The sequence below is a fragment of the Amblyomma americanum genome, chromosome 10 (genome assembly GCF_052857255.1).
Source record: "Amblyomma americanum isolate KBUSLIRL-KWMA chromosome 10, ASM5285725v1, whole genome shotgun sequence".
In the NCBI taxonomy this organism is placed as follows: Eukaryota; Metazoa; Arthropoda; class Arachnida; order Ixodida; family Ixodidae; genus Amblyomma; species Amblyomma americanum.
The window spans coordinates 49,005,495-49,026,898 of NC_135506.1; the positions used below are offsets into that span (position 1 = coordinate 49,005,495).

The 21,404-nt window shown below is 49.2% G+C and overlaps 1 protein-coding gene and 1 pseudogene across 5 annotated transcripts; both read right to left on the reverse strand.

Moving 5' to 3' along the window:
• Nucleotides 1–5,030: 5,030 nt before the first annotated feature.
• Nucleotides 5,031–13,575, reverse strand: LOC144106522 (uncharacterized). Of its 5 annotated transcripts, none has more exons than XM_077639365.1 (3): nt 13,441–13,571; nt 8,685–8,888; nt 5,036–6,904 (listed from the first exon to the last, which is right to left on the reverse strand). In XM_077639365.1, exons 2-3 carry the CDS (start codon nt 8,788–8,790, stop codon nt 6,432–6,434), a joined length of 579 nt encoding a protein of 192 aa, XP_077495491.1. In that variant the 5' UTR covers nt 8,791–8,888; nt 13,441–13,571; the 3' UTR covers nt 5,036–6,431. The 5 variants fall into 5 exon arrangements, with proteins under 5 accessions (XP_077495494.1, XP_077495491.1, XP_077495492.1 ...); XM_077639366.1 differs by having other exon boundaries at nt 13,474–13,554; XM_077639367.1 differs by lacking the exon at nt 13,441–13,571 and adding an exon at nt 9,929–10,136.
• A 2,246-nt stretch (nt 13,576–15,821) lies between these two features.
• Nucleotides 15,822–16,667, reverse strand: LOC144108269 (ubiquitin-conjugating enzyme E2 Z pseudogene; annotated as a pseudogene).
• Between the last annotated feature and the right edge of the window lie 4,737 nt (nt 16,668–21,404).

A 21,404-nucleotide genomic window follows, 5' to 3' on the forward strand; every position in this document is an offset into this window, starting at 1 on the left:
ACGGAAACAACCTCATTTTCTTGAACGCGCATCGTGAAAGGTTCCGGAGTGGAGGGCCGAGGTGTTCGTTGAAATTAGGCGTCGTGCAGAGGCTGTTCTGGGCGTCGGAAGGCGGTCGGAGCAGGGGTTGACTATCGGGTTGAACGGTCAAGTCGGCGGGCGGAGGACCTTGTTCGAATTGCGGAGAAACGGCGGCTCTACCCACAGAGGCCGCCGTCTTCAGTATTCCCGGCGTGGACTACGGGACTTCCGGATGGACGCCTGGCGACCTGGGGAAGAGAACCGACGGTGCGACGGTGACCTGGAAGGGCGCTGTGGCGAAGGCGCAGAAGGGACGCTGGCCGTCAGGTACTGCTCGATGTCACGGGGTCGTTCGCCATAGCGTGGCCGGGGTGCATCTAGTGAAAACCCTCGCAGGCCCATCCGACGAAACGGGCAGTGGCGCAGTATGTGGCCGGCCTCACCGCAGTGGAAGCACAATGGCCGGTTGTTCGATGTGCGCCACGCATGTGTTTGCTGAGGGGTGGTCGTGCTTCAGAGAGAGCAGGCGAATTCGAAAAGCGTTGATGCGGTGCAGGAGGAGCAGGGCAGTAAAACGCCGGTGGTGCGGCGCAGAGCTGCGTAATGATTCACTGTACGACATGACATACGGCTCAGGCAGCTGCTGGGGACAGGCCATTGGCTGCACCGCTCGACGTACTCGTCACGAATGACATCCGAGATGGCTCCGACACTCGGGTGTTGCTCGACAGGGCGAAGCTTCTGTAGCTTTTGAGTGCCGGGCAGCGGCATGTTGGCGTCCCTAGCAGTTATATTCACTGGACGGCCATGATGCGCGAACCTCTGCTGCAAGGCGCACTCCATGCTTGTCGCCTCCCGAGCAAAGTCAAACGCTGTGCTAGGAGAGTCGCGCACAAGTCCTACGAAAAGCTGCTCTTTGACTCCTCGCAGAAGATGACGTACCTTCTTCGTTTCAGGCATGGCAGGATCTGCGCGGTTGAAGAGCCGCGTCATGTCTTTTACGAACATGGCGACGCTCTCATTTGGCTTCTGCGCTCGGGACTGCAGTTCAACTTCAGCTCGCTCCTTCCGTTCATTGCTGCCGAAGGTGTCGAGCAACTGTCGCCGGAAGTCTCGCCAGGTGGGGATAGCGGAATCGTGGTTTTCAAACTACGTCTTGGCGGAGTCTTCCAGGGCAAAATAGACATTGCGTAGCTTGCGGTCCTCGTCCCACAGATTAAACGCAGCGACCCGGTCTTAGCTGGCCACCCAGTCTTCCCTGACTTCGAACTTGTCGCCATGAAACAACGCGGGAGTGCGAGGCGCATGGAGAAGCAGCGGTGGGGAACTGACCGCAGTCTGTGTGGTCTGGCTTGCCGCAGTCGGTGTGATTGCGCAGGGTGGTGCCTTCAAGGGTCTAAACTCAAGATCCAATCCTCGCAAGCGGCGGCTCGCCTTGTGGACAGGTGCCGTGCCCACGGGGTGTAGCTGGGCGTCGTCGGAGGCTTCCGGGAGCTCTTCGTGCATTGGGAATTTACCCAACACCTGCACCAAAATGTCACCGAAAGCAGGCAGAAAGGGCAGAAGGGCACACCAGGTCTAGCCAGGCAGACACACTTAGCGAACGAACGCACGAGCCGGGGAAGACAAAGAAGACAAGCGGACAAAGAAGATCCCACCGCATGGCGGCGCCAGTAAATGGCTAACAGTGTGGCAATATCTTTTTCTTGTTTTTACTGGGGCATATCCTCACACAGCCAGCGATGGGTGTAATAATATGACCTATTGGCGTCTTGTAAGAGCACCAGACAGTGGCGAACTGTGCAACGCCATTGTAATGGAAGGTGGCGGGAGTGAGCTCGCCATCGACCGAAAAGCGTTGCGGCCCAGGTTGACCGTGAACAAGTGAAGATGGGGGTGCGCAGCTTATGGTATCGAGACTGCGCTTACCGCCCTCACCTTCGTGGGAGGAGCGAAGGGAGGCGGGACGGACTGCGTCTGAAAGCCAGTGGCACCGAGTGGGCGACACAGAGCTCAGCTCAGAGACACTCGGCAGGTCAGATAGCGCCGCCTCAGAATGAGCTGTGGAGGGGCAGTGGCAGGCAGTGCTCTTTGGTGTTAACATTTGTGAAACTTCCCACGGAGTCCATATATATAAATCCGGCGGTCTGATTGGCTGGAGGTTTGTGGACTGTCGCCACTCCCGTGGTCCGGAACCTAAAATGTGTTCTGGTTACAAACTCCGAGAAAATCATCTCCTCGGAAAGTAACAGCGATAAACGGCGATAGCGTTACTGACCACTTTCAGATGGCGCTACAGTCTGCAAATCTCCGTGCAGTGACCGCTGGGACTAGTCGCACTTGAAGCGAAGTTTCCCAAGACGGTTCGATGAAAAGAGCTGTGCTGGCAGTTGTCTCACACGCCTTTTCCGCATGGCCCACCATGAAGAAGGGGCAGAGCCGGCGAGGTCAACAATGAGCCGCTCTGCCTTTATCTGAGTGGTGAGCACGCTCCACCTCCCGACAGCGGGAATCCTTCGCACCTCACCACTCACCATGGACGAGTGGCGCACTGCTGTCGGTGTGGTAGCGTGGTTCCCTCATGGCTCCCGGATGGAGAGGAGCCCGTGGGTCAGGGCAGGGGCCCCCCGCGCCAAGGTTCGTTGCCACGGCGCAGATAGGGAAGGCTCCACGCAACGCCCTTTAAGAATAGTGACCTGTGCGATGTCAGTGCGCGCTGAACAAACCCAGGTAATCGAAATTATCCGGAGCCCTGCATTACGGTTTAGTAGGGTAGAGAGCTCCCAATGGCTTCTCGAAGTTACCTCTCAGTTACGGTAGATTTCAAAAGCTTGCTAATAATTGGGATGGTAGCAATAAGGAAAAAGCCCTATAGCTCTTAACATACGCCGACTCATTTTTTAGAGCTTCTTCTCAGGACACTTTTGCGTTGTATTTTTTCCGAGGCTCACCTCCCCTATTCACGAAGTCTTTTGGGGGCGCCGTTTTGTGCGGTACTATGACACAAATGAGTAGTCAGAGTCACAGAACTCTTCAAAACAAGCTTTCCGGTCAGCAAAAAAAAAAAATCAACTACTCGCGAGCAATGCTTTGGGCTACAACGTAGTGCAGCTCGGAGCTGGACCTCACTTGCGAATAACTATGTCCGCTACACTGCTAGTGCCACGAAACCGCCGTAAACTATTGCGGCATCTGTCATACTGAACGATTTGAAGAGGCGCGGTGAGGAAAGACTAAAGGTGGGCGAGTTGTTAATGTCTCTAAAATAATCTTTTGTGGCGACCTTGCACGTGCAGTCGGTACACAGCGGGTGTCCTATCTTGTCCTGTCTTGTCTGCAAGTTCGTTACAAAAAATGATTTTAGGGACACACATCGGTCCTTTTTCACTCAGCCGAAACGAAGTGAATTGTGCAGCCACGATGTCGCCTGCACTGACCTCTCAGATAATTAAGATAACAGTGCGAGACAAGACACACATAGATTAAACATAACTTTATATTAAACACAGTGCTGCGCCCCATCCCATTTTCTTTCTTTTTTGTTTGTCATCCTGAGCTGTGAGTTTCGGATGCTACCCAACGAATGAGTACGAAAAAGCCACTTAACGCAGTTATTTAGCTTACATAGTTACGGGTTGTGAAAGCGTAAAGATGCCGTTCTGGTTTCGTCATGATGACACACACACACACACACACACACACACACACACACACACACACACACACACACACACACACACACACACACACACACACACACACACACACACACACACACACACACACACACACACACACACACACACACACACACACACACACACACACACACACACACACACACACACACACACACACACACACACACACACACACACACACACACACACACACACACACACACACACACACACACACACACACACACACACACACACACACACACACACACACACACACACACACACACACACACACACACACACACACACACACACACACACACACACACACACACACACACACACACACACACACACACACACACACACACACACACACACACACACACACACACACACACACACACACACACACACACACACACACACACACACACACACACACACACACACACACACACACACACACACACACACACACACACACACACACACACACACACACACACACACACACACACACACACACACACACACACACACACACACACACACACACACACACACACACACACACACACACACACACACACACACACACACACACACACACACACACACACACACACACACACACACACACACACACACACACACACACACACACACACACACACACACACACACACACACACACACACACACACACACACACACACACACACACACACACACACACACACACACACACACACACACACACACACACACACACACACACACACACACACACACACACACACACACACACACACACACACACACACACACACACACACACACACACACACACACACACACACACACACACACACACACACACACACACACACACACACACACACACACACACACACACACACACACACACACACACACACACACACACACACACACACACACACACACACACACACACACACACACACACACACACACACACACACACACACACACACACACACACACACACACACACACACACACACACACACACACACACACACTGACTGCGTTGCTGTATCCGCCCACATCAAAACCTTGCAGTCCACAGTGCACGATCACGATTTGGGCAGCTGCCCGGTGTCCTCTTAATCGCGCAGTTAGCGGGAGCTGGGAACACTCCGAGTCGCGCTCTGTCAGCGCATTCTGGCGGGGTCGCGAGGAACCAGCTTATATGAACAGCGCGAGCTCCCGTGTTCCCGCTAAGAGTGGTCGAGATGGAACACGGGAATGATTCTCACAGAAAGGCGGATCGGCGTCATGACACTAACCAGTCCATCATAGTCCACTTTAATGAAGATACTCACCCAGTACAATTTTACACCAAATAATACAAAAAACAGCACTAACCAAACAAGTATCACCTGTCGAGAGGGCCACATTGCTGATTTTGACAAAGATAGCCCCACCTACCATGACGTGACGTGAGCGAGCTTTTTTCTGGCACTCAAACTCGAAAATATTTGTATTCTTCTTCTCCACGGAGCGTTCTGACCGTTCAACTGGTGATGCGCCACGATCACACGTGCTTTTCACGAAGATCATTAAGCACATGCTCAATGGGACAGACTACGCTACGACCATCGGTGATTGCAGTGAGCAAGGCGAGAGCATTGCGGTTTCGCGCTTACTCATCGCCGATGTCTTCATTTCGTTTGGCTAGATAGCTGGTTTAAACTAACGACGTTTTAACACGAATGCAGAAACTATGCTAGTACAGCTTGGTCGATTGGAGCACATTATGTTGCGAAAAAGAGGCTTAACTTTAACTTTTAGGCACCTACGCAACTCAGATTGCATCACTGTTGGTCACCAAAAATAATCTGATCATATGCTGAGCCAGCATCGATATCAGCAGCGACGTATGCGAGCTTGCGGTCGACGCGGACAGCGCTCCTCTTCCTCCAATCTTGACTCTGATAGAGCCCTGGGTTGCCGCTGCTCGTCTCAACGCCCAAAGGCGCCTCGGCTGCTGTCACGTGTGAGCACCGAAGCTGACGCTGCAGACGAATGGGCTCAAACACAGATGGAGAAAGCACGGGCGAAAGTTGTCTCAGTGAGACGCCTTCGAAACCACCGATTTTTGCAAAACGAAAAAAAAAAGAGTACTAACCTTGTGGAACATGCACTGACATACTAGCTTTGCCTCATGGCCATTTCAGTATGGCAAGGCGTTCTAAAGCCCTCGAAGGTGACGGGAACTCTCACCTTTTTAGGTAAACTTCTAGCGCCACCTTTGTACATTTTGCTTTTTGATGATAATAGTGAATTTTAATGCCGGAAGAGCATCTGCGGCCAAAGAGCGCCATGGCACAAGGTGGGGTCAAAGACATATTTCCCAAGCATTTCACCCTGATTTAGCCGAGCACCAGGCCAGAGGAAGCTTGTACCCATTGTACCACCGGTGGGTACCCGACGGCTCTGGGGATCGAGCCCCGCACCTCCTGCATGCAAGACGGATGCTTAACCACTAGGCCACCGCTGCGCTACCTTTTGCTTTTTAATGCAGAAACACCACTCCTAGCGCGACCTCTTGCTCCTGAGCAGCCAGGAGTTTTTCAGTCCGCGTCTCTTCACAACGCACGCCATCCGCAGATCTCCCGACATACACTGTATCAGTCGCCATTGCTTTCCAGAACTTGGGAAGGCGATGAGAGTCCCACGTCATGGCCAGCAGCACACCCGGCAGCTGTCCTGAGGCTGTACGCAATCAGTCCACGCGCCACCAACCTTCACTGCTATGGCAAGGCAGTCGTCACGGACGAGCTGTTTCCTCTCGATTTGCTTCCAGCTGATCTCCTCGGAGAGCATCCCTCGTTGCGGAACGTGTTTCCGCGGCCTTTCCAAGCAAGCGGCGTCCTTCTCTGGGCACATCCTCAGGGGCACCGTGATGTCCTTGGCCTCGTCCTCGGCGTGGACGATGCTCAGGGTGACCTGCTTGGCGAACGGCCACTGCACGCAGTCGTCCCTGTCTCCGGCGCACAGGGTGAACAGGAAGGACACGCTGAGAACTTTGGACCGCTTCGCCTCAAACTTGCACTCCAGGTTGAACGTGTAGCCGTCCGCCGTGCAGGGATGCCGAAGCGGCTTCACGAGCATGACCTCTCTGCTCTCGTGCTTGCAGACCGTCGCCAACCCTGGTCAATCAATCAATTAATCTATTAATCGATAAATTGATTAATACTTAAATGAGCAACGACCAAGTCACAATACTATAGCACTACCACTACTATACAACTACAATTCTCCCCCTGAGATACTTAGCAAGGCAATGTCAACACTGAATGGAGAATTGTTATAGCATTCTTTATTAACTAATATTTGAACTTTTCAAAGCCCAGTTTTAGAAATATATTCTGTAAACACTCTTGCGAATAGTACTGGAGAGATCGTGTCTCTCTGGCTGCCACCCTTCCTGATGGGGATTTCATCGCTTTTCCTATGGAGGACTGCGGTAACTGTGCAGCCGCTCTAGATATTTTCCAGTGTCTTTGCATACATGGTTGTTCTACTCCCGGGATCCATAATGCCCGCAAGACTGCTGAGGTTTCGACTGAGTCAAATACTTTCTCGTAGTCTATGGAGGTTATACATAGGAGTTGGTAATATTCGGCCCATTTCTCTATCATGTGATTCATGATGTGAACATGGACTATTGTCGAGTGCCCCTTACTAAAGCCAGCCTAGTTCTTTAGCTGAGTGGTCTAAGGTTGGTCTGATTCTATTAGCGATTATCTACGAATGAGATTTCGCTCATCTACAAGGCTTCCACTGGCCTGGTGCTCGGCTCTTCTAGGGTAAGATGCTTGGGAAAAAGGTCCTGGACCAAACAATGGCCTTGACAGATCAGCGATAAGTTCAGCCGTCGAGCATCCCTAAACCACATTACAGTTCAGGACATCGTCTACCCGAATGGAAACCAGACATGCAGAAGGGAGGCTGCGAGCTTTCTTTTAACATTTCCGCAGGACACTGATCTTGTCTCTAAATGGTGACAGCAGGAACGGACTATGGCCTACTGTGACAATGTGTGCGTAGATGCATGGCGTCTTCTGGAGTGGACTATGTTATACTGTGAGTGAATGTGTGCATGGATGGTGGCACTGCAATGGACTATGGTCTACTGTGATTGTATGAGTGTGTAGATTGTGTCTTCTGGAGTGGACTATGTTATACTGTGAGTGAATGTGTACATAGACGGTGACTGCGAGAGTGGAATATGTACTATTATAAGTGACTGTGCGCATAGCGGGGCAGATCCGACAGGTTTTAGGTCATTATTAACATATAATCGACGCTACAGTGGAGCACTTGCCGGCAGAATAAGCAGGGCTAATCCCACCTGTAGCATACAGTTCTACTCAACTCTCCGATATTAAGTACTGAGTCCTTCATTTTTCTTTCTCATAGCAAGACATTCTGAACAAGCGCGTTTTTTCAAATGGAAGTTGTTTCTGAACGCAGTTTTTTTAGCATATTGTCAGACTGCACCATAACAGGCAGTGCATGTGCAGACTCCTCCCCGGGGCACTTACAGTTTTCTGCTGTTTATTCTAAAAAACGCACCCCCTTGGTTTTTTATGGCAGTCTCAACGGTCCTAGCGCAGGACAAAATTTTAAAGCAACATTTTTCTACGCATCGGAAGCTTACACCATTACCACCAACATGTTCACAGCAGTATCTTCTAATATTCTGTAGTTACCTCAGAATTAAAAGTGATGCCCGAGAAAGCTACGCTTGAATACTTCACGGAAGTATGCGCACCCATCCGCGTCTTTATGTACTGAATTCTTCACTGAGCGGCCAGCCGGCCACAAGGGCACGTGTATTGTAGGGTACAGGACCATCCAATAACACTGGTGCTCGTCCCTCTTTTATGGTATGAAATTTCGACATCGTTGAAAAAATTTACTCACCCTCTCTGGTGTTGCAGCTAATTGTGCGCCGCGTCCGGTCTATGGCGCGCTGCCGGGGACTTTGTTCACTGGGGCTGTCATCCATTCTGCTAGCGTTGTGGCCCATTGCGGCGTCAGGCTTGAGACTTGAGTACAGAGACACTCAGTCCCTGACACTTGGCTCTCGTCCAATGTCCCGCTTGAACCGGTTGCAGACCACTTGAACTGCTTGCACGAAGCCAGACAGCAAAAACAAAGAAAAAAGCAGTGCAGTTGTGTTTCATGTTTTTTTCTCCGCTCGGTTGTAATTCGATCTGTAGGGCGCTTTCACTACTTTGTAAGGCAGGCCCTACGTATTTTAAGTTATCCTTATTTTGATGCGACAGCATTAGAATCCTCATCGGGAATAAAATGTGTCATCGGTAATAAAACTCGCCGATTGGCTAGAGGGAGGTGACGTCACCAGACCTGAAGTGACGTAACTTCCGGCTAAAGCACCAACAACTAGTAATGATATATCGCATTGCCAGCACAATGTAATTTGGTGTCCCTGCGAATTTTTTTTCTCGACTACGCGGCGAGAGCAGCATTCGTTCCTCACGACCCCCCCCCCCCCCACCGCCCCCCCCCACTTTAAAAAAGTTTCATATTTTATTTAGCTTAATTTCTTTTCGTGTTCAACATTTCCCCGCTCTTTGGTTTCCTTGGCTTCCGTGCGATGCATTTATGGGGTCCTGTGCCAGTTAACTGTAACCCTTACGATCCCAATTATTATTGCTCTCCTTGCCGAAAAGTAGCTGAAGCTACTACCCAAGTAAAATAATAAATAAATAAATAAATAAATAAATAAATAAATAAATAAATAAATAAATAAATAAATAAATAAATTGCTCCTGTGAAAGTTCCACTCGAATCCGGGACAGTAGCGAAAACTGCATGCGAAAATTGCGGTTCCGTCATAGCGTTAAGACAATGAAGTCATATTTGCGAACTTAGTGCGTGAACATTTAAAGGATCTCTTCACACAGTACAACAGGATCAACGTGCAGGTTCTCTCGCGAAGCTCCCTGTCGTCGATGTTTATTATAGCTTTCATACGGCTGCAGCCATTACACGGATGCCTTATGAGGAGAGACCTAGGCGTCGAAGACCGCACAGTGCCGGCTCTGCTTTAGTTTTTTCCAGCTCGAACGACAGTTTCAGCTATGCCACAGCGATAAAATATTCTTCACACGAAAAAAAAAAATCGCTCCACGATTCCTCACCTGCTGCAGGCGTCACCCTTGCACCGCAGCAGGTAGTGGTCAAGCGCGTCGCCGCGCGTCACATGTACTTCATGCGCACTCGGTGCATTGTACCTATAGCGGCAGGTGCAGTGCGCTAAAAAGTTCTCCTCGAGTGTTGAAAGCTTTCTGATGAACTTGCAGCCTTCGTTGTCATTGGGAACACTGAAGCAGTTCACCACGTTCTCGCCAGTATTCCCGGCCACGATTCGGGATCATCTTCACGTCCTCATTGGCGAAGTTTGTGGCGTCTACGGGACAAAGATGTCCCCTACGTTAAGCCTGAATCGAGCACAATTCGCACAAAACGTGCGTGAATGCAGTGCAACTGTTTGCCAACCGACGCGACGACATCGCCGAGTCCGCACACTGGAACCTTCGCCAGCGAGGCGGAGACATCTCGCAGGGAGACAACGAACGAGGGGGCTTACTTGACAAGTTTGATAAATGCCTTTGGAAGGCTGCAAAAATTCGTATTGTTACGTCACGGCTGTAAGCTGTTCAAAGTAGCTTAGCCCAGATACGAGTGGACAGGGCAGCTTTGTTCTCGTCTGACAAACGTTGGAGGCGAGCATGTCCGCTCTTGCCACGAAAATGGAAAGAAAAAATTTCCATGCAGCAAGAAAAAACATTTCTGCTGAACGAAGTACAGACGTCCGCAAAAAACGAAGTAGAGTTGGGTGAAGATCTATCTGGGATTGCGCAGCAGCGCTGAAGACTGAATAGTTCAGGGTGGGCGAATTCAAACGTTGACGCACATGCATGCGCTCAATTAAAGGGAAGCACGCTTTGAATGGCTCTAGGTGAGGTTAGCATTCCGGACATGATGAAAAGTAAAAAAAAAAGACACGACACCTTTATGAAGGACAAACTGCGCGAGACTGCCGGCACTGCAACTGACAGAGTAAGCAAATTCCTTTCCCAAGTATTCCACGTGGAAAAGGCTGCGTAGGCAAAGGGTGCCGCAATTATTGTCGGCCAGAAGTGCGCGCAGAAGAGCATTTCCGTACAGTGTTAAGAAACCCGCAATCACAATTCGCTGCATTGCCTGCGTCAGTTCGTGTCATTAATTATAGAGCGAATCGACGAATTCACCGGAACACCCTCAGGTCGAAGCAGCAGTGAAAGCTCTCCAAAAAGCGACGAACACTTCTTCAGCTGGAAGGGCACTGTTAGAGCAGCCACGAAGCCACTCTTATCAACCTCTTGCAGAACAGCGAAACAACAGCAACGTTGTTATTGGACTGTTCAAAAAAAGAACTCAAAAAGAAAACGGCCGGCTCGCTGGCTTACAACACGTCTTTTCACGAAACCGTCACCCCACAATGGCGTTTATGCCCGCAGACGTAGCTTCCATGTGGTTCCTCGATCACATCCTATACTCTGCCTTTTGTCCAGTCTGTAAAGTGACTCAGGGGGCGAGTTGCAAAGCATGGCCAATGACGTCTACAGACAAAGCAGAACTATAGCTCTAAACATAATGTCTCGAAGGAACAGCAGTTTATCGTAGGCACCGAAGAGCTCTAAGTGGTAGGGGAATACGTCTACTTAGGGCACGTAGCGACCGCAGATCAGGACCACGAGGGTGAAATAATATGGTGGAGCGCATTCGGCGGGTTCTCTCAGATCATGAACGGCAATTTACCAATATCCCTCAAGCGAAAAGTAAAAAGCTATACCTTTACCGATACTCGCCTACGGGAACTGAAACGTGGTGGCTAACGAAAAGGGTTCAACTTAAACTGTTGACAACGCAGCAAGCTATGGAAAGGAGAATGATGGGTGTAACGTTAAGAGACAGGAAAAGGGCAGTGTGGGTGAGGGAACAAATGCGGGTTGACTCCATCCTAGTCGAAATCAAGAGGAAGAAATGGGCTTGGGCAGGGCATGTCATGCGAAGGCAAGATAACCGCTGGTCCTTAAGGGTAACGGAGTGGATTCCAAGAGAAGGCAAGCGTAGCAGGGCGAGGCAGAAAGTTAGGTGGGCGGATGAGATTAGGAAGTTTACAGGGATCACGTGGCCAGAGCTGGCACGTACAGGACCGGGTAAATCGGGGAGATATGGAAGAGGCATTTTCCCTGCAGTGGGCGTATATTCAGGCTGATGAAGATGTCGATAATGACGAATTTTCTTGATATTCGCGAGCTTCACCCGGTCAGGAGAAATTCTAGGCCGATAAATATGTCATCGCCGTCGTCAATGCATATTTCTGCTTTTGACAACGCCGCCCACTTTTCTCACGGCATGAAAGCAATTGGAAATTCAGTGCACCAACTGAGTGGCCCTCGATGCCCCATATACAAGGGGTTTCACCTATGATTTTGCACAATTTTTTTTAAAATAGGCTTTTTGAGTTAGAAGAACGTTTTTTTTCGGCATGGCGTTGTCAGCGGTGTAGTACATAATAACGCAAATAAGACGTGCTAACTAGCAGGCTGGTTTACTTATACTGAATAGGTAACTTTTTAACTATTACTCTTAGGCTCCTTAATAACTGAGGGGCGTGTAGCCCACCGTAAGTAATATCTATGTCACGTTTTTAGAACTTTGAAAACGAGGTTACCCTTGGCGCTGTGGCCAAACAAATTTTGGGTGCATCGCGCCAAAATACATGCGCTTTCGAGAAGCTTGCAGGCAAACCAACCTCTCCAGTGCACGTAACTCGTCGAAATAGCCAAAATCTGTTCGGACCCAGCGCTGAGGGTAACTGCGTTTTCGAAATTCTAAAAAGCTGATATAGATATCACTTACGGTGGACTACACGCCTCTCAGTAATTAAGGAGCCCAACAGTAAAAGTCAAAAAGTAAACTATTCAATATTAGTTAACCAGCCTGCTAGTTAGCACGTCTTAGCTGTATTCTAATATACTGTACCGTTGACAATGCCATGCCGAAAAAAGGGCTATTCTAACTCAAGAAGCCTATTTTTAAAAATTTGTAAAGTCTTAGATGAAACACCCTGCATGTTCACTAACAACACACACAGTATATCCCTTTCACTTTAGTCCCAGTGCAGGGCGAGTTGTACGGAGGTTTTCCTGAACCTTGTCTTTTCAGGTCATTTAAGTGGAGCCAGATATGATCTCAAACATGGCTGCCGTTTCCAAGATAAAGCTTAGAATAAAAATCACATTGTTTCACTGCCCAGATGCTAATCGAGTCAGTCTACGAGCGTAAACTGTTTAAGATTTACGCATTAAGTGCAATGGTCACGAACAGGAATTCCTTCAGTCGTGTCATGCAGCGACGTGTTTAGGGTGGAATTAGAATCGGACGGGACACGCCCCCCGCTAGATGCGGAGAAAGCCGCCGCGACAGTCGTTTGGAACTCTGCAGTATCGTACTCACCTACGACGTCTGGAAGGAACGCAGCGAAATGAATAATGCAGGGAGTGTTCACGGAAGCACTGACAGTGCCGCCGCTGTGACAAGGACTGACGGTAGCATGCGCAGTCTATAGCGCATGCAGAGTTTAGATGTGCTCGTAAATTACCTTAAATCCTAGACTCTAGTCAGCACTCCACACCTGTACGGTATGTTGAACACTGGAAGTACACACGCATAGAGGCGGCAAATGGCAGATTCACATGTGAAGGCAGGTTGTCTGAAATATGGGCATTAGTTGTATGCCTGTAAAGATAGATTTGCCGGTATTGTCTAAAGAGAGAGAGAGAGGGGGGGAAACAAGAGAGAAGACGAGGATGGCAAGGATCGATAACGGCAAGATAACGTCGGAAGGCAGAGGAGCACACAGCGCCGATGAGCTTATCGGACACTCGATTGTGAGTGCGCGAGATTGGGCCGCATGTCTGGATGTATACTGTCGCGCAGCAGTGAACGGCAGTCGGGTAAAGAAGGACGCAACATACTAAAGAAAGCAATTTTTTCTTGGACGAAACTGGTGGCGGCGATAGCGATATGTGTACTCGATAGCCGTAGTAGCCAGAATGCGATCATTAACGGGACAGCTCTGTCTGAGAATTGATAAGGTGCCCAAAGCACCGACGCGCTGCGGTGGCTCAGAGGTCAGGGCGCTCGGCTGCTGCACCGCTACCATTGTCGCCGCTCAAGCCATCATCGGGTAAACAACTTTGCTCTAAACCGCTCGAGGATTAATCACTTGAAAATATGCTTATTGGTTTATGGGAACTTAACGTCCTAAATCAACTCAGGCTGAGGGACACAGTAGTGAAGGGCTCCGGAAATTTCGACCACCTGGGGTTCTTTAACGTGCAGTGGCATCGCGCAGTACACGGGCCTCTAGAATTTCGCTGCCGTCGAAATTCGACCGCCGCGGCCGGGATCGAACCCACGTCTTTCGGGTCCGCCGCCGAGCGCCATAACCACCGCGGCGGCACCGGCTTAAAAATTGGAAAGTAGCCTAAGCATAAGATTCTAGCTAGGAGTCAAATTGAGTATGCATGTTTGGAAGTTCATGGAATTTGTATCTTCAAGACTGACGAATTCTTCATGTATTACCTATTAACACTAATAAATAAAAGTTATTCTGTGAACACTCCCTGCACTTTATTCATCAAAAAATAGTTTTAAATAATAAAAAAGAAAGTAATTAGACTAAAAGAACAATAAGCTTAATAGAGACGTCCGCCTGAGTTGGTCTCCCAAGAAAAGAGCTAACCAAACCGTACGTATTTAGCGCTGACTTTTTACCTCATTTTAGAGTGTGTCATCTTCAGGCACCCTAGGCTTTGTCAGTAACGTATCACCAGTGTTACAAAGCTCTCGAACACGAGAGGAACTGTCGCCCTCGCCTCTCCGAAGATTGGGACTTTCAAAGGTACTATACAGCCTCACTCAGCTTATTAGGAAATACCTTGGGCGGCATATTTTTGACGTAGGCTGTATAGTGAGGGCGCCAAGGGGAGCCTAGGTGTTGCCAGTGGCTACCATCAAACTTTGCCGAGCAGCAGCAAAATCTGCCGAGCGCTTCGTTAAGACCCTGACGAGGTGGACGTTTCGCGATACTGCTACCCGCATTGGGCCCCCACTGTTCTATATGTAGCCCTCAATCAGTCTAGCATTTTGTTCATTTATTTTACAGAGAACAGTGCCACGTTATGGGTCATGCCTACCCATATGCGTATGCATGATGCATATGTCGCAATCTCGCACGATATGTGCGTCACATAATCACGAATGTCCTGGCGCCGTCCCTAGCTGTACCGTGAAAGGTGCCCCTTGTTCAGAGGACACTCGAACTGTGCACGTCTTCTCTACAGGCTTCCAGCGCTGCCTTGACGGCTCAGCGATTCTCATTAAACACATTGCCAGAAGATGTCAGCTGTGTCCAGCTCCTTGGTGATCACCGCCGTCACATGAAGGATTTATAGAGCTCCTCTTGCTTATGTCGCACAAGCGGACGCTCGCGAGTCGATCAAGTACGCGATCAATCAAAAAAGGTGAAAAATAGAGGCTAGTTATTGCATGTTCTTTACGAAGAGACTACACAAATTCAACGAACAACAAAGGAGCCATAAGCGCTTTCCTTTTAAGTTGACATTCCTTGAGCTTGTCTTCTTGCAGAACAGCACATGTCAAGTGAGTAATCTATAGTACAATTTTGCTCCATTGGCTGAGTGATCAGATGCTGTTGCCAGTCTGGAGTATGACGCAGAGATAATTCGCGACTCACTGTTTAATTTTCTTACGCCCACAGATAGCGCACGAGCAACGGTGCCTGCCTACGAAGAATTATATCGTGAACAGTGGCCAGAACCATCGTCCGGAGTTTTAACTTCATTAGGCGGCGTACCGTTTTCTTCGGGAAAATTTTATGAGCCTTTGCCGCAGCCTGTCGCAAGCGCATCACAAGTCCTCGAGAGGTAATGGCATTGGCGAAGATATATTTGTTGGCTAACGCTGGATGGAGTTTTTGTCCTGTGCTGTAATTTGTGCTTCCTTTGCTGCAGCGGTTTGCGCAGCGGCTTCTGCAGCAGCTGCTTGGTTCTTTGTCACCACCTCCTGTCTAAGGGCCTTCAGGCGCATGAGGAGCGCCTCGAACTGGAACGTGCCGACAGGATCAGCGCCGTAGGCGTCCTTCATTTGTGTACCGGTCAGGTGAAGCCGCGACTTCGCGATTACTTCGTACTTGTCGTACAACTCGAGGAAAGAGTCCAGGATCAGCTTCCTGAAGGTCGGCGGCCGGGATGCTTCCACCTGACCCCACACGATCACCCTCAGCGTTTCGTGGCGAACGAACTCGTCATACCTGTCGGAGTCACCTGGTAATATTTGTATCCCGAATCCGTTGAAGCATGGGTGCTCGCTCATCCGCGACTGTACGCTGTCCAACACGCGGGTGAGGCTGTGGACCGGACTCCAGCCAGGTCCGGGAGCAGCGCCGATGTTGCTCACGCAGACCTTACCGTTGTAGTAGAGGCTGGCGTTGAAACGGACACAACCTGCATCTGTGGTCACGTGGCGCGTGCGGGGCGGTCTGAGCGGATAGTCCGGGGACAGCGGAGAAGGAACATGGAAAAATCCTCTTTCGTATACGGCGTTCCGGCGGGGCCCACCATAAGTACGTGGATTTTAGTGACGTTGCGTGCTCTCTTCGGACCAGATGAAAATCCCCGTCGGCATGCTGGCGTGGAAGTCGACGATGTTCTTCTGAACCCTCAGCACGGACTGCGGAGACGGGGCCTGGGTGTCTTCATGTGGGTCCCGTCTGTTTTTTGGTAGTGCCTGTACTTGCCCCATTTTGTCAGAACGATGTGCTCGACGGACGACAGTTCTGAAAAACGGCGAATGCTAGTACCTCGCACTGTCGATCGTTGTTGACCTCAGTATACATGGCAGACGTTATTGTTTTTTCCCTTTATTTTTCAGCCCGTGCTTAATAACTGCTCTTCTTTCCGTCGCACCCCTCCCCCCCCCCCAAAAAAGCGAATGCGTAGTACTGCTGGCTGCTAAACACCCGAGCCTAACGGTGCGGAAGACAAGTAATGATACTGAACCGCAACTTTATTTTTTTTTTTTGCTCGGTACTTGCGCTGGCACAAACAAGAGGACTAATCTTACATATACAATCTGCAAGCAGAAGAGTGAAACGCAAGACGACGATGAGGAGATATGTTACACGAAGCCACTTTTCTTGTTTTCGCTCTTGTCGGAGCAGAGCAAACAGCTTCCTATGGTCGCTAGGTGTGCACATGAGCGCACAGTTCGACCCAGATGTCCTCTACGATCGCTGCAAGGGCAATTCCTTTAGAGTATAGAGTGACTGCCGTTATGTATTCTCGTGGCCCTATAGTTCAGACCTGGAATAGGTGTCTTCATCGTCCTTCGTTACTGGACATACGCGAGAGAGAAATAGAGAGAGAAAGTATAGTTTAATAGAATAAAGGTGGAGAGCTCGGCCGACGGTAAGGTGGCCCTGGCCTGCTACTCCCCACTGCGGAAGGGGGAAAGGGAAGGTAAAAGGAAAGTGACGGTGCGCATATATAGGGTGATGGTGTCATATTACAATTGAACTGCTTGGAGTGGTCTCGGCTAGACGGGACTAAGCACACGCTGGATGGCACTCATCTCGCGAGACATGTAGCACATGCTTGGAGCGCATGCATTCCTCATGCAGCATATATATGTCTTGCATACGCACACACACACACCACCCGGTTGCAGACAAGGGCTCTGCACACACTCTCACATCCCGGCACAAAGGGGTTTTCACTCACAGTGCACACTGTACACCGTGTAGACGCGCACAGCACGCGCAAGTGTCACAGACGGAAATCTAGGCCTATTTCACAGAAAAACCTGACAATAGCCTTCATGCAGCAGGAAATTCTTGTAAAACTTGCACTGTCTGTCTGTCTGTTACTGCCAGGAAGGAAGAAAGTGCACAGGCCTGCTCACTGGCTCAAGCCGAGCCACAATCGCTACCACGTGCAGATAGTAGGAGAGTTGAAAGATGGGATAGAAAGACAGGATAGTAAAGACGCGCTAAAGACAGGGCCCATCCCGGAGGCAGTGCAATACCGGGCCAACCGGTGCGGGAGTGAAGCATCCTTCAAACTCTCCGCCACTTTTCCAAAAATAAGTCCAACTTGGACCCGTAACAGATACTTTACGGGTCCGGACAATCGCTAAAAGCTTGCACTGCGTGTCTGGGCCGCCGCCACGGGCCGCCCAGTATCTGCATGCCGTAGGTCCCGGGGTCGTCCGCGCTGTAGAAGCAAGCACGCATTCCCAGTAGGACTCCTCGATGAGTGCGCACTTAGAACCGGCCGGCCGCTCATAGAACGCTCCAGATGGGAGCGACCTTGGAAATAGCAATATGGTGCATGTCTGCTCTGCAGGGGCTTATAGCATGGCCCGGATGATGTAGCAACTCTCAAAAAGGTATACCGCCAACAGTTTCTGGCAGCGCATGCCTCTTCCGTCACGATTCCACGTGTCGCCGCGCGGTATACCCTATGGATATGAGGGAAGATGTATACGCTCAATTAAGCATTCCTTACTGCTCCTGGTGTGACCCTAGGTGCTCGAGGACGTTTCGCGATTTGAGTAAGCGATGGCAGGTGCCGCAACAAAACTGATCGCAAGGCTGTACGTTACCTCGCGCTGTTGTCAAGAAGACATACCAATGAAAGGTCCTTCGCAATAGCTCTTTTTAAGTTCACAGGCGAAACAATATGATGCCCTTCCATCAAAACTGAACCTAGAGTCACTAAATAAAAATTTAATAAATAAACAAGTTTTTAGTGACTCTAACTGAACCTTTCAAAATGGCCTGAAGTATCTTTTGGAATATTCACCTAAGCGCCGGTTAGATAAGATAGGCTAAGATTTTACTGCCCCACATATTTTTGATACAATTGCTGCCGTACCTATAAAGCACACAGCGATTGTGGGTAGGAGGCCGATCAGTGAAGCCGAACCGAGCAAAACGCTTCGAATTCAAAATAAAGCCGAACAAAGCGGAACAGGCGGTTATCCTCTTTACACAATTTGAAGAATATTCTCTGCTTTGTCGTTTTATTTCGCTCCAACTCTTCCGCTATAGCCTGTCCCTTGAACCGGAATGGCAGCAGGTGAACAAAGAGGTGTTATTTGCAATTTTGTATGCCACACGTGACCTCAAGCCAATTGCGACGTCCCAATTATTTCATGAGCACAGGCGAATTCCTCGTGGTGACCCATGTTTGCTATTGTGTTGCGCATCAGTCGAAACGAAAAGCGAAACGCAACCAAAAATTTGATGCCTCCGCATGCACAAGTAAAACTGAATCGTTCGAGCTCGAACTTCGCACACAAATGGCATTTAGTCGGCAGATGTAATATGCTATATTTGGTTGGGGTACTTGCATGAATCGTTTAAAAGAAAAGCTGCATATTCGCATTTTGTGTGGCGATGAGGAAACAAAACAAGCAGTTATCTCAGCAATTGCGGCGGTGGTACAGTGCTAGAGCACTGTACCGGTGGCACCATCTCGTTTTTCGGCCGTGGAGATTCGGCAAAGGAGTGGGCTGGAGCGTGTTTTGCAGGAGGTTTGAAGGCACTTTCTCAAATGCTTTATCAATAATTACAAAAGACTTAGATTGGCCAAAACTCCACTAAATTTCAAGTTGCTCGTGATAAGTTGTGCACATTTGCCGTGTCGGGACCAATCAGAGCGCACGCAGTGGCGGAGCGCGATTTTTGCGTGCCAGCGGCCCAGCGCCCGGCCGCTCTCTGCTGGGCCCGGGCCAGCTCGCGCTCTTCACCGACCTGTTCAGATCCAGTCAGCAGTAAAATTCCAATAAGAAAGGGTGTCAGGCAGGATGACACGATCTTAATAGCCAACGCTATTCAAAGCCTTTTACAGGAGGTATTCAGAAGCCTGGATTGGGAATTTAGGGATAAGTCCATGGAGAATACCTTTATGCTCCATTTACCAAACATTAACAAAAAAGCACTCTTGTTTGCGCTGCCTACATCCGCGATCAAAAAAGCAGCACATTCCTTGTGGAACGTCGGCGAAGAGTAATGAATTCTTTGCATGTATGTCTATTATATGACACATTTGTCATGAACTTGATTAAATGAGCTCTTATTACTGATGACACACTTTCGCCTTCTCGTGCCTTAGAACACTCAGCCACAGAGAAGCTAGAAATAACACGCCTCCCTTTATTTTTTCGTGCGGGCTACTTCCGTACCTTTCACAGCATTGCACCCAATGTGTGAAACAGCATAGCAATGTGGGATTTGCTGACGACAATGGCTTGCTAAGTCACTTTGGGGGATGAATTGCAAAGTCTGATCAATAACATCAAAGTAGAACGGGGGTAAAAATCGGGGCTTTTGTCCGGGCTAGTTGGTGCATAGCTAAATCACATAAACCACAGCATGAAAGTATGTAGGGTGTTCCCTCCTGTCCACATTCTTTCGCGCTGTAGTTTATGTGATTTGATTAAAATGAATATGTGAGAAACCAAAGTAATGTTTAACAGTCTTGGAAGGGAACAGCAGTTTACAAGTAATGGCAGAGCACTGTAAGTGGTAAGGGAATACATATACTTAGGGCAGGTAGTGACTGCAGATCTGGAACGGTAATTTACAAATATCCCTCAAGCGAAAAGTGTACACCAGGTGTATCTTACCGGTACTCACCTAAGGGGCAGAAACGTGGAGACTAATGAAAAGGGTTCAACTTAAATTGAGGACAACGCAGCGAGCTATGGAAAGGAAAATGATAGGTGTAACGTTAAGAGACAGAAAGAGGGCAGAGTGGGTGAGGGAACAAATGCGAGTTAACGCTATCCTAGCCGGAATCAAGAAGAAATGGGCTTGGGCAAGGCATGCGATGTGAAGAAAAGGCAAGTGTAACAGGAGGTGCAGAAAGTTCAGTGGTCGAATGCGATTAAGATGTTTGTGGGGATAAAGTGGCTGTAGCTGGCACAGGACAAGGTTAATTGGAATGATATGGGAGAGGCCTTTGTCCTGCAGTGGGCAGTGTCAGTATGATGATGACTACTCTCGTGTGTTCGAATTTCCGGAAGTTTTCTCGCATTGAAATGTTTAACGTCACCAAAGCGTCAGTTTAAATAAGCTGGAAGTTCACGCTAACAAGAGCTCCCAAAATCTACATGTCCAAAGCAAAGGGATAGGGTCCTGCTTTGTCCTTGTCCTCCAAGATTTTTTTTTTTTTTACATTTGACGGGATGCTTCAAGTTTGTCTACTCAGGGCTACGTTGTGAAGCTTCAAGAGGCCTGTCTATCTATCTTTGCTGCTGAAGGAGGCTACCGGTTTGGAAGCTACAACATAAATCACTTGCCACCTGGCTATGCCATGATCTTTAGAGTGGATCTTCCTGATTGTAGCTGTGGTCTATGCCAGAGGGTTGTAGCTGCACTAATAACCGAACAAATGTGCCACTTCAAAAACTTTACTCAATATGTGAGCACAAGTTTTAAACAGGTCAAGTTTTACACGAGCAACACACAGTACA

Coding starts and splice junctions, on each gene's coding strand:
- LOC144106522 (XM_077639365.1), bottom strand. CDS start 8,790: ATGGGCCACAACGCTAGCAGAATGGATGACAGCCCCAGTGAACAAAGT. Junction 6,905..8,684: donor TAGCTGCAACACCAGAGAGG/GTGAGTAAATTT, acceptor TTGATTGACCAG/GGTTGGCGACGGTCTGCAAG.